The sequence below is a fragment of the Monodon monoceros genome, unplaced genomic scaffold (genome assembly GCF_005190385.1).
Source record: "Monodon monoceros isolate NGI ecotype Baffin Bay Population unplaced genomic scaffold, NGI_Narwhal_1 Super_Scaffold_18, whole genome shotgun sequence".
NCBI classification, from domain to species: domain Eukaryota; kingdom Metazoa; phylum Chordata; class Mammalia; order Artiodactyla; family Monodontidae; genus Monodon; species Monodon monoceros.
Window position 1 is genome coordinate 73,339,428 of NW_021703774.1, and position 12,700 is coordinate 73,352,127.

The window sequence follows — 12,700 nt, forward strand, 5'->3', positions numbered from 1 at the left end:
GAGAGACTAGATGGTTAAGACTTTGGTGTGGGAAAAAAACCTCTGGCACAAAAACAACAGCAGGGGCTCGCAAATCAGGGTTCAGGGAAGCCCAGAGAGAGCCATTATTAGCAGGCCCAGGTGAGCGCGCGGCAAGAGAGCGTACCCACCAGCCCAAGCGCCTGAGCCGCCGTTACGTAACCGGCCGCGAGAGGCTCCGGAGAGCCGGAAGCCCCGCCCTGACCCAGGCCCCGCCCCTGCCCTAACCCGCTGGTTAGGTGTCGTGCGCAACCCTCCGGAAGATTCCGCCCTTTTCACCAATTAAGGATACAATTTTTTTTTAAGAGTTGCTGACGCCATTGCGTAGGACTGGGCCCTAAAACCGTGATCTAGGAGCGCCTCTCTCAGTCGTTACTTCCGCTCTTCAAGATACCTGCAGGGGTCTCCCCCATTTTTCTCAGTAGGCGGCGGCGGCGGTTTGAGATGTTCGGCCTCAAGAGAAACGCAGTGATCGGACTCAACCTCTACTGTGGGGGGGCCGGATTGGGACCGGATAGCGGCAGCGGCGCCTCCGCTCCGGGAAGGCGGCTTTTGGCTGCAGGAAAGGAGGCCACGGCCGGGCGAGAGGTAGGGGGAGGGGAAGCCGGCGAGGTGATTGGCGGAAGCGCCGGCCCGAGCCCCCCGGCCACTCTCGCGCCCGACGCCCGGAGGGTCGCGCGGCCCTCGCCCATTGGCGCCGAGGGCCCCGACGTCACCGCGACCCCCGCCAGGCTGCTGTTCTTCGCGCCCACCCGCCGCGCCTCGCCGCCCGAAGAGATGGAATCCTCGGTCTCCGACGCCATCATGTCGCCCGAAGAGGAGCTGGACGGGTGCGAGCCGGAGCCTCTAGGGAAGCGGCCGTCCGTCCTGCCTTTGCTGGAATTGGTCGGCGAGGCCAGTAACAGCCCGGGCAAGGACGGCTCACTCCCCTCGACGCCGCCCCCAGCAGAGGAGGAGGAGGACGAGTTGTACCGGCAGTCCCTGGAGATTATCTCTCGATACCTCCGGGAGCAGGCAACCGGCACCAAGGACGCGAAGCCACTGGGCGGGTCTGGGGCCGCCAGCCGGAAAGCGTTAGAGACCCTGCGACGGGTCGGGGACGGTGTGCAACGGAACCACGAGACGGCCTTCCAAGGTAAGGGGGTTATTCGCGAAGGCCGCGCTGCCTTTTTTCAGCTCTCTGGACTTACCCACCTTTGGTGGGTGGAAACCGAAACGAGTCAGTGTTGAAACGACTCTCATCCTATTTCTGAAACCAGAATATTCTGGCCGTGAGTCATTGTTTCCACCCACTTGATTCTTTTGGAAATGGCAGCTCTGCTCAAAGCCCGGAAAGGGTGGGATGTCAGTTTTCAAGTGGGATCAGCCTGAGTTCTATAGAGCCCGAATAGCGATTTCCCCCGCTGTGGGTGGGCAGGCGAATCGTGCCCTGGTTTAGACAAAGAGGCCGTGAGAACCTGCATGCTTTTCTTCCTCTCAGGCATGCTTCGGAAACTGGACATCAAAAACGAAGACGATGTCAAATCTTTGTCTCGAGTGATGGTCCATGTTTTCAGTGACGGAGTAACAAACTGGGGCAGGATTGTGACTCTCATTTCTTTTGGTGCCTTTGTGGCCAAACACTTGAAGAGTATAAACCAAGAAAGCTGCATCGAACCATTAGCAGAAAGCATCACAGATGTTCTCGTAAGGACAAAACGAGACTGGCTAGTCAAACAAAGAGGCTGGGTAAGTTTGTTTTAAGGTTGAGGAGGGGACTTGGAGTGGAAATGAAATGGAGGATTTTATAGAGAAAGAGGGGATAGCTAAAGGTTTTTAAGATGCACAACTCGGTTTTCAAGGCTCTAACTTTGGACCTCTGGTTGCTTGATGTTGATTTAAGTAGTTGGTCCTTAGAGATGGTATGACTGTCTTGAGTTGTTGTATCAAAAATCCTGGGTTTGGGGCTTCCCTGGTGGCGCAGTGGTTGAGAGTCCGCCTGCCGATGCAGGGGATGCGGGTTCGTGCCCCGGTCCGGGAAGATCCACATGCCACGGAGCGGCTGGGCCCGTGAGCCATGGCCGCTGAGCCTGCACGTCCGGAGCCTGTGCTGCGCAACGGGAGAGGCCACAACAGTGAGAGGCCCGTGTACTGCAAAAAAAAAAAAAAAAATCTTGGTTTTCTGAAGGCTGTTTTACTGGTTAAGAAATAAGAATCACCTGGGCGTGATAGCAAATACGTTTTTGAGCGTGCCCCACCTCCCTTTTAATTGCATAATGTGTCTCCTTTGCAGTCTGGGGGTAAATAATAATTGGTTCGTCATTGCGTTTGGGGGGGAAACCTTAGATATTTTAATTCATCTTTTCTTTGTAAATAGTGTTTTTAAGCCAGTGGAAGCCCATACTTGAAACTGCTTTTTGTTTGTTTTCTAGGATGGGTTTGTGGACTTCTTCCATGTAGAGGACCTAGAAGGCGGCATCAGAAATGTGCTGCTGGCTTTTGCAGGTGTTGCCGGAGTAGGAGCTGGTTTGGCGTATCTAATAAGATAGCCTTTTAAGTGCAATAATTGACTCTTAACCAACTCCAGCCACCAAAACCACATACGCCTGCTGTGAAATCAGATGTATTTATGAAGTTGGACTTCAAGCTGTGCAGGCCATAACCCCCAGGAGTTCTACTCTAGCAACGGAGAAAAGCAAGCGGCAGGAGGCTTATGGCTAACAGGAATAAATACATGGGAAAAGTAGTCCCTCTTGAAGAGTCACTGTCTGAAAGAAGTGAAAGAAGCAGAATTCAGTTTCAGCAACAGGCAAACTTTGGGAGGCCACGGAGGAGGACTTTTAGATTTAGTGAAGACGGTAGGGTGGAGAGACTTTAATTACCTTGCCTAGAACAGGAAAGTGGCCAGTAGCCAGGCTAGTCATAGAGTTCATTAAATATGCCCACTGAATCCATTAACTTCTATAGTGTTAAAATAGAAGCACTAACAATGCCAGCGTCATGTGTAAAATGGATTTTAAGCTACAAGTAATAGAACCTATGACTAGAAGCCTCAACACTGTACAACAGAGTGTGAAGGGAAGCTTTATCCTCTATAATTAGCTTTCCTAGATGTGCTTCTTGAATAGAAAGTCCAATGCTCAGGATGTTTATACCTGTTCTTCTTTGGCTTGGTTTGAGATTCCTAGTTTATTAGCCTAGTGTCATGGCCAAGAATACTTGACTTAAGGCTCAATTACAAATCTGGAATATTCTGTTTTTAAGACAAAAACTTGTAATCGTCTGTAAAAATTGTATATATTTTTACAGAACATCTGTTTGAAATGTAAAGGGAGAAAAGTCTGAAATTACATTAGTTTCTTCATACCCTTTTGAAATTTACAACTTCTGTAGTTAGGAACCTGTTTCTTATAGCTTTTTCTATTCTAAATTTTGTGCTAGTCAGTTCTAGATTGTATACAGAACCAGCTGATGTAATTGTATGCAACCTGGTTGTAGTACAACAATTCTGATTCATAACTATGCAGGCTTTAATTTTCCTATCTGATTTTGGTAAGTATTTCTTAAATACCTGTTTGGGGTTTTTTTTGTTTTTAACCTGGGGCTGAGAAATTGAGGAATGGAAATTAATCCTTTCACTTTGTTACATGTGGGCTTTCAATAATTGAGTCAAGGTTTTAAGGATTTATTGGGGGGGCGGGGCACACAGGCTGATGACTTAGAAATAATGGGCTCTGATTGGGCAACTACTCATTTGAGTTCCTTCCATTTGTCTTAATTTAACTGGTGAAATTTTAACTGAGTTCATGAGCTCATCTTCAAAGCTTTTGCTGAAAGATTTTCAGCTGTTCCAAATGGGACTTATTAGGAGTATGTATAAAAAGAGCACATTGGGTGGATGAGAGACATTTGATCCCTTGTTAATAAATTGTACAATGATGGCTTGGAAAAGCAGGCTATAGTCTAACCATGGTGCTATTACTAGGCTTGCTTGTTAAACACAGGTCTAAGCCTAGTGAGTTAATAAAACGAATACTTATTTCATTTCTATTAATGATTCTCAAACTTTGTTTCAAATTTTTGCATTGGCATCTCTATGGACTTCAGACTTGATGTTTTATCAAACTTACCGTTTATTTCGTATCCTTCCTTGAAATATTTGCTGCTTGTTCGGCTCCCTCTACAGATATTTATAGTTCCTACAAATTTACCTTGCCATCCCTGAACTCTTACTAGCCCTTTTAGTTTTTGGCACTAGGAACCTAAGTGTCCGCCCAAGGAGTCCACAGACCTTCATCCTTCTTGAATTTTATCCTTAGGAGGTGGCAGTACAATGGGTGCTGACAGTAACAGTGATGAGGTGAGAAGAGTCCCTTTTCCTTGGACTAGTATCTTATTGGTTGTTGCTTAATCCTGTCTTTGGGGAGAAATTTTCAAAATCCCCTTAGGGATTTTCAGAGGAAGGGATGATATCTTAGGTGACTTTCTCTAGGTTCTTTTGCATTTGAATATGCTCACTTAAAATTATAGAAATTGATGGGCTCTGTTAAACCTCAGAGTTATATAAAAGCTACTAGTAAACTGGAGAAAACTTTTATAGTGGAACCAGGGTCATTTTGAAACCTTCAGCTTCTGAATGTGACCTTTAGTATGTGGACTCCAGACAAAAATAGGCATGAATAAAATGACTAAGAATGTAATTAGGGAACAATTGCCCTGCCCGCCCATCTCCAAGCCTTAAGGTCATCTAGCTAGAGCTATTTTTATCTGTGTATTTATCATTCTTGATCATAAACCACTTATTTATATCATGTCTATCTCTAAGGACCTAAAAGCACTTTATATAGTTAATCTTAAGATCTAGTTAAGGTGACTAAAAAGGCCTGTCTCCCCATAGCCAGTTGTGGAAATAAGCACAGAGCTGTAGATTGATGGAGTTTAGGGGCCCCACTTCCCAATTTACTAGGTGTGACTGCTGAAATGTAGATGAGAATCTTCAGTTGCTTTTTTGGGTCAGAGGCTGTGAGGGCTTAGGGAGCCCAAGTGCTTCGGGGCAGGGTGGGTGATTCTGTAGGGAGAAGAGGCACATGTTTTAAGTGCTGACTAGCTGCATAGTTCAGGCAAATCTTCCAAAATGGAAAGGGAGGGGCTGCCTGGAAAGATGGCTCTTTCAGCAACTTCTGTCTGTCTGATGCTTCTCTCAGGGAAAACCCTGCAGTCCTCTAGTGTCGTCTATGTACATTCTGTTGGGGGTGAACACCTTGGTTCTGGTTAAAACAGCTAATGCTGTTGACATCTGTGCCAGGAAGGGTTAGGACCAATTACAAACTAATGTGGGCTGTAAAATGTAGTGTGTTTCCCTAACTTCCTGTTTTTCCTGAGACGAAAATAATAAATCTTTTATTCAAATGCAAGGTGTGGTACGGGTGTTTTCTAATCAATGCCTGTTTTCCTTCACCCTCTTAGGCAAGCATCTGAGGGAAGTCAGCTGAACAAACAGGTATAGGTGAATTAACCAGCAAAAGCCCCATAAAACTGATTTGCCTTAGAGCAAAGGTCAGTTCCATTCAGAATAACCCCTTCTTTCATTCAAATTAGAGCTGTTGGGCTTTTTTAAAAATATTTTTTTGGCCACGCCGCACGGCATGTGGGATCTTAGTTCCCTGACCAGGAATCAAACCCGCACCCCCTGCATTGGAAGCGCAGTCTTCACTGGACCAGCAGGGAAGTCCCGGGCTTTTAATTACATGTATTACTGTTGTACTTTGGAGTAGTTCAAAAGTACAGCAGTATATTTTAATACAAAAATCATAATCCCCATCCCCATTTCTTTTAGTCACCAAATGTTGGTATAACTTGGAGGTAAGAGGGTTCACTACAGCAGTTATTGTATTTCCCTATCTCACTCAACCTTTTGAGGTGAGTAAAGGAGCTAGAAGAATTAACACCCAAAGTTAAGTTTCCATAAGGTTGTTGGTACTAATCTTTAAGTGCCTTTCCCCTTTCCTCCCAAAAAGGAGGTGAGAATAAGCAAGTCAATTTCAGAAGCCCTATCCTGTCTTCATTTTCAGCTACCTTGAAAGGGAGCGGAATCACCATGGAAATGTGCAAATATGAGGTTTGCATATTGGTTTTAAGCCCTGAGCACCAAATGCTAATCATGCAAACAGGATTCTGCGCTTTTCCCCCTTCAGGTTTTGTGCATTTCTGTTTGGGCAGCCCCTCTTTTTCTGGAGCCTAACTACCAGAAGATGGCAGTTTTTTCTCATTACAAAGAAAGCTGTTTTGTACAAATGAACTCCCGAACAGGTGTGGAGGGAGAGTAGCACAGGACATGAGCGCCCAAATCGTGGTCAGAGTCAAGTTCTGCTGTGCAAATACTATTGCTCCCATTGCTCTGTTGTGATGTGAAGCTATTTCTGTGGCAATATTCCTTAGTTTAATACCTTAAAAACTTGGGTCAAATGGTAACCAGTAACATGAGTCACTGAGGGAGTCAAAATAATCAACACTTCCCCTCATTTGACACAACCAGACTTTTTCTTTCAGTTCCTGTTTTGCTACTTTAGTGCTAGCTCTTGCTTCAGACTGTTTCAGAACATTTTTCTTAAAGCAGTTGTGACAGCTGGAGGGTTTTACAAAAGTTAAAGTGAAATAATTTGTACAACTGGTGTGTAGCACGCTCCAGCCAGATGCCCAGAGCACAGGCCATTAATTCCTGGAGTTCAAGATGATCAGCTGAGTCTGTCTTAATTTATCCTAGTTCATTTTGGCCCCACTTTTTCAATGATTACAGAGCTTTGTCTTCTGGAACCCTCCCACACTCTTTAAAGGCTTCTCAGTTTCAAGATTTGAAAGCTTAACTCTGTCCCTCTTCTTTAGTTTCAAAGTTGTTACAGTGTTATCTTAGTTATGTGAAGCATGTGGAAAGTTGGGAGTTGGGAATCTGCCTGCAGGCAGATGTAACAGACCTCAGGGAATTCTGTGTTCTTTACTAATGATTCTTGTGAGGTTAAAAAAAAAAAAAAAATAGGGCAGGCTTTTGTTCCCACGCTATACCTGGTCTTTCTTTTGCAGTTCCTTTCTTTACCTGCATAGAATAATTATTCTTGACTGTTGGGAAATGTGTTTGGGCCAAGAATACTACTCTGGATTTTACCCCTTCCAAGTATCCATTTCCATGGCTTGTCTCTGCCATTGGGTTTCTGTATTCTTACCCACTTTGCCTTCTCTCCTCTTCCCCTGTTCAGGGGTTACTTTAGTTTATTAAGAATGTTTCAATACTTCAATGAACTGGGACATTTAATGAGCTCAAGGCAGCCAGATGTTTGTTGAGTTTCTTCATTTGTCCATTACCTGGCAGGTGACTGCTTACTATGCACCATGCACTTTTGGATGCTGGAGTTATGAAAAGACTAATTCTTACCCTCAACGCAATCAAAAAAGAATAGGGTGGAGTGGGAGGTTGGGGTTAGCAGATGTAAGCTTTTATGTATAGAATGGAAAAAAACAACAACCAGGGAACACTCAAAGAAACATGACAACTAAATGCAGGGTGATCTTTGATTGGATCCTGGATGAAAAAAGCTATAAAGGACTTGGGAACAATTGGGAAAATTTTAATATGGGCAATATGTTAGTACTCTATCAATGTTAAATTTCTTGAGTGTGTTGATTATATTGTGGTTATATAAGAAAATGTCCTCGTTTTTAGGAAATACATCTGAAGAATTTATGCATAACAAATCCATGGAAAGAAAGCAATTGTAGCACAAAGTTAAAGCTCACAGTCTAGTAGGAGTGATGACAGACAAAAATAATTAGGATACAGTACACAAAATGCTATAATAAAGATATTATAGGACAAGGGGTGGGACAAAGCAGGGTGACAACTTCTGGAAGTAGAAGGTGGTCGAGAAGGCTTCAAAATAAACATGAGGTTGGACCTTAACATGAGTAGGAAACATGCACAAAAGCATGGAGCTGAGAAAGAACCTCTGGTGGGGGGGTAGGAGAAGGGGGAGATGTGTAAATCTTTTTTCTTCTCATTTCATCTTCCCTCCCTGCCTTCCTTCCCCTTCACTATACATGGCCAGTGAAGGTAGTATCTCTTCAGTTTCTTCATTTAGGGCCTTATATAAAAGTATTGGAAAACACTGGTAGGAAAAAAAGATGTCTCTTTGGTCGTAGAAGTCTGAATTTGGTATAAATACAGCTGGGTGGACTGTGTTTATTTGGGAAGTAAAGAAGATAGACTGTATTGGCCGTTTCCTCTGTCTTGTTAAAGTGGTAGCCCTGAACACACACAACTTAAGGATCATAGCCATCACTGGATCCTGGTGTAGGAGCTGGCATTGGCAGACCTGCTTTGAATAAAGATGTCTTAAGAGCATCACCTAAGTTCGCTCACACATCTCACCAGCCATCTTCACCCACCCAAGTTCACATAGTCAGGGAAAGGAACCAGGTTTTTGAACATGGACCCGAGACTGCTATGCTCTCTGCAGAACAGAATTTAATAAAGAACAGCCCCCAAAAGTTATTTAACTGGACCCTAAGATACTGAATGATGGCTCCACTCTCCCTAATCCTGTTCCCGTGGGAGACTCAATTACAGCTATTCGCATCCTGGTTCAAAAAACTAGTTTGCTCTGACTGCCCAGACTTCCCCACAGGCTGCATTCTTGCCCATGAGCTCATTGTTTTGGCTTCTCTGCCTGTATAAGTCCACAGACGGGGCCCGAAGTCTCAGTCCCAGCCCCCTAGCTAGCTGGGGCTGCATTCCATTCAGAATTTCACCACCCCCACTTGGTCTCCCCTCCCTCCACCCTCTGTGGTCACATGTGTATGTTTATTGACGTTATTCTGGAACAAGGTGTGCGGGGGTGGGGGGGAAGAGCCAAGGAAGCAGACAAGGAAAAGAGTATTTAACTGTTGGGTTTCTACCTGAATTAGATGAGTTTTCTACTTTATTTTGATTAAGAAACGCCTTCAATTCTGTGCCCCTAAAAACAGTTCGTTTTCTAGTCTAATAGGAGGAGCTGGTTTCAGAAATTTTACTACACATTTCGTAGACACCCCTACAGGGCTGGTATGACTCAGGTGTTCAGATTTGGGGTCGGGGGGAGGTAGGGGTTTTCCCTAAGAAACATTGGTTTCATAAACATTTTATTCCTGAATCTCTATGCCCAGATCTTTCATGCATTCCATCCTCAGTTCACACCTCTATTCCTGAGGTTGCCTGGAGTGGTTCCCACCCATCTCTAGACCCTGAACGCCCAGATCTAAGGTAAGGTGGGGCCCACTTTGGCCGAAGCGCTATGGGAAGGGCATTTTGCTTACTTCGTAAAGCTTTGGGTTAATACTGTATGCCCAGTGTACGCCTTTCCTGTCTCTCCTCTTCATCATACAAAAAAAAAAAAAAAAAAAAACCAAAAAACAAAACTGCAGACTGTGACTGTGGGAGGTGATTTTTTCATTTCTCAGAAATCCTCCGTGAGGCAAAGTAGAGAAACAGAAAGAGGGAAACAACTTCGTGTCGAAATGAAATGAGGTTGTCTGTGTGTGTGTTTTGAAATGAGGTGGCTTGTTTTCAGCTTTAAGGAACAACAGCTGTACAGAGGAGCTTGGTAATGGTGGGGGAGTGGTTGGTTACCTGCTTCTTTGCCTCTTTCTCTCACTTCAAAGTTTGATAGTTGGGGTCAGGTCTGAAACAGGATAGAGGTTCTGTATCTTCCTTTCCCCCCTCATGAAGCATGATGGATAGATATGTCAATCCATCACGGTACTATTGAGTGAAAGAAAACCTCTAATACAAAAGAAGGATTTGGTAAGCAGTCCCAGAAATAGGTTATTTTAAAAAGAAATGCAGCTGCATTGCTTTTAAGTCCAGAACATATTAATACACAACTTTGATAAAGTTTGTTCTAGGGAAAAAAACTGTGACTCAATTAGTAATATATAAGCTTATGTTTGTATGACAGTGTATGTACCTTACACAAAGACCATGTATATTTATTTTAATTATTTCCTGGGGCCTAAACACTGAATATATTTGAAAGGATTTTTAATTCCTTGAAACTGTGAGTTGAAAAATGAAATTTAGACAGGATTTTCCTAAAATGCAGAGAAGTCATGAAAGACGTTTGAAAACAACAAAAACACTTGATCCCATCCAACTTCCAGATCACTGTGGCCCAAAGAACTCAGTATTTTGATAAAGGGTGCTCTGTGGGAATGAAATTGAATAGCAGATCAAAGGAATTAGAATTTAAAAAGTTAAAAGACTAGACTTAATTTTCTCCCCTGTAAACTGGATTTAATTGTCTTCCCCCATCTTATTATTGAGAAGATTCAAAGAGAGAAAATATACAAATGCTTTACCTTAAAGCACTAAACAAAGTGCTTTAAGGAATTTCAGGAAACGTCCCTTAAGGATTTACTCTATCAGCCATGTCCAAGTCATTGAATTCCCAGGGAGAAACCACTAAGAAGCCGATGTCAATAGATAGGATGTTGAATTAAAAGGGTCTACAGCTGTATTTTGAAGCAGAGGGGACACAAACAGGACTTTCCACGGCTGGGCATTGTGGGAGTTCAACCAGATGGAAGAAATCCCAGGGGTAAGTAAACTCCCTGCCAGCCAAATCTGCCCTATTGCCTGTTTCTGTATGGCTCAAAAGCTAAGAATGGTTTTTGCATTTTTAAATGGTTGAAAAAAGATATTTGGTGACACGTTAAAGTTATGTGAAATTAAGATTTCAGTGTCATAAATAAAGTTTGGTTGGAACACAGCCATGCCCATTTGTTTACAAATTGTGTAGGGCTGCTTCTGTGCTACAGCAGTAGTCAAGTAGTTGCAACAGAGATTCTATGCCCTGCAAAGCCGAAAATATTTACGGCTGGTCCTTAAGAGAAAAAGGTTGCGCACTCCTCTGCTAGAGCTAAAAAGGCGTCTTATGATGTCATGAAAGAGGCAGGCAACCAAGAATCAGTAGTAGGTGAGGGGAGGGAGGAAGAGATGAAAGAGGGGGTCTGGTTCCAGAGCAGATTAATTCTGGCCCTCCCATCAAGGGCAGGGCCTCTTGCCTTTTAGCCTAGGGATCCCAGGGACACACACAGCCTTCTTTTTATGAGCAACCCCACCCTCTCACCCCTAGTTTCTTTTCCTCCTCACTCAAAGTTCTGTAGAGCTGTCTCTTAAAAAGATTCAGGCAAGGCTCAGAGGGGTACAACACACACACATACATCCTAACCCCAACCTGGGACATTGCTGAAATTGAACCCATCTCTCCTCTAATACTGAAGTTCTTTCCCAGGACATTCAAAGACAGCTGTCTGGTGCTCGCTGAGAAAGTGCTCTGATCTGGTTCCTAGCCATCCCTGCACCTCCCCTTCAGCTGGTGTGGCTGATTGGTTTCCTAGCATCTGACTGCTATGGCTCATGCATACCTTGTTTTGGACTAATTTTGCACATTCCTCCCTCCAATCCTTTCTACCTTCTGACCTCAGCCATGAAACACCCCCCTCTAGAGCTTCCCCCAATCTCCAGGGTCAAGGAGCCCAAAGTCAGATTGAAGATTTGCGCTGTCTAGTTTGGTTAACCCAAACTGTTTCTCTCTCTTGTTGACTGACTTAGTCTTAGGTACTTTCCAGAGGCTTTCTACTTCCTGTAGAAGGTGTCTCTCACCCTTTAAAGCAGACATCTCTTCATCATCTCTGCCTGTGACAGATAAGCCCCCTCCGCTCTAACTTCCCCACCCACCTGACTCCCAGAACCAGAGATGATGGATTTGAGGGATGCTGGTGGGAGAGAGGGTGGGAATGCAGGAACCCACGCCCCCACTCCACCTCCGAACTATTGAGGTACTCTTTAGCATGATTCCCCATGCTTCAAGGGGAGGAGAGGTCTCTGATTCAGTTTGCTCTGGTGGGGGAAGGGTGTTAAGTTCAAATGAAGTCTCTGTAAAACTGGGGAGAAGGGGAAACAGGAAATGAAAGAGGATCTGGTTGGAGAGAATCTGGAAGGGACGTTCTCCTTGCATTTTGTTTTCACTCTCATCCCTCTGCCCTCCTGCCGCCCTCCAGGCCTATCTAGGTCCTCCCCTAAAGGGCTCCTGAGGGAGGGTATCTTCAGGTTGAGACACTCATGCTGTAGGTCAGCAGCTGGGGCCCTGTGCTCTGCTTCACTCCTAGTTAACCACAGAGGTTGAATCTGGATGAGTGAAGAGTGTGGGTCTGGTCTCCTCAGACTCACCCCTGCAGCTGTGAGCACCTGCTTGCAGGGAGGCCCCTGGTGGGGGAAGTATAGAAGCTAAATTTAGTCTGAAGGCTGAAGCTTAATTGGGTGGGTAATTACCCTGGGGAAACTGGGAGGGGGGAGGGGAGAGGAATTCTGACCCAGCTGAACTGAGACCTCACAAGTTCACCCCTAAGTCCACTGACACAGAACCACAATCCCCTTCCCCCAACAAACACCGAGAAACGAGAAGCCCTAGCAATTTGCTGGCCTTCTGCACGCTTGATCTCTCTTGTGCACATCAAGATTGTTCCTATCACCACCCCACCCCCACCTCAATTCTCAGGGGTTCAGTTCCTCTGAGTTCTTCCCTAAATTCCACCCAGGGCACCAAACCTAAGGGCCCCTCCAGCACATCTCCCTGACCTTGGGTTGCAGCTTCCTCTCTCCCAGCCCTCCAGCGGG

The 12,700-nt window shown here is 44.9% G+C and overlaps 1 protein-coding gene across 1 annotated transcript; it reads left to right on the top strand.

The window, feature by feature from the left end:
* The first annotated feature begins 398 nt into the window (after positions 1–398).
* MCL1 (MCL1 apoptosis regulator, BCL2 family member) lies at positions 399–9,442 on the top strand. The gene is made up of 3 exons (XM_029228578.1): positions 399–1,153; positions 1,499–1,746; positions 2,430–9,442. The coding sequence occupies exons 1-3, from the start codon at positions 463–465 to the stop codon at positions 2,544–2,546; spliced, it is 1,056 nt and encodes a 351-aa protein (XP_029084411.1). The 5' UTR covers positions 399–462; the 3' UTR covers positions 2,547–9,442.
* Positions 9,443–12,700: the final 3,258 nt, after the last annotated feature.

What these genes read in the sequence shown, in the direction of transcription:
- MCL1 (XM_029228578.1), top strand. Translation starts at nt 463, where the DNA reads ATGTTCGGCCTCAAGAGAAACGCAGTGATCGGACTCAACCTCTACTGT. An exon ending in CCACGAGACGGCCTTCCAAG is followed by an intron (nt 1,154 to 1,498) that starts GTAAGGGGGTTA and finishes TCTTCCTCTCAG; the next exon opens with GCATGCTTCGGAAACTGGAC. An exon ending in TAGTCAAACAAAGAGGCTGG is followed by an intron (nt 1,747 to 2,429) that starts GTAAGTTTGTTT and finishes TTTGTTTTCTAG; the next exon opens with GATGGGTTTGTGGACTTCTT.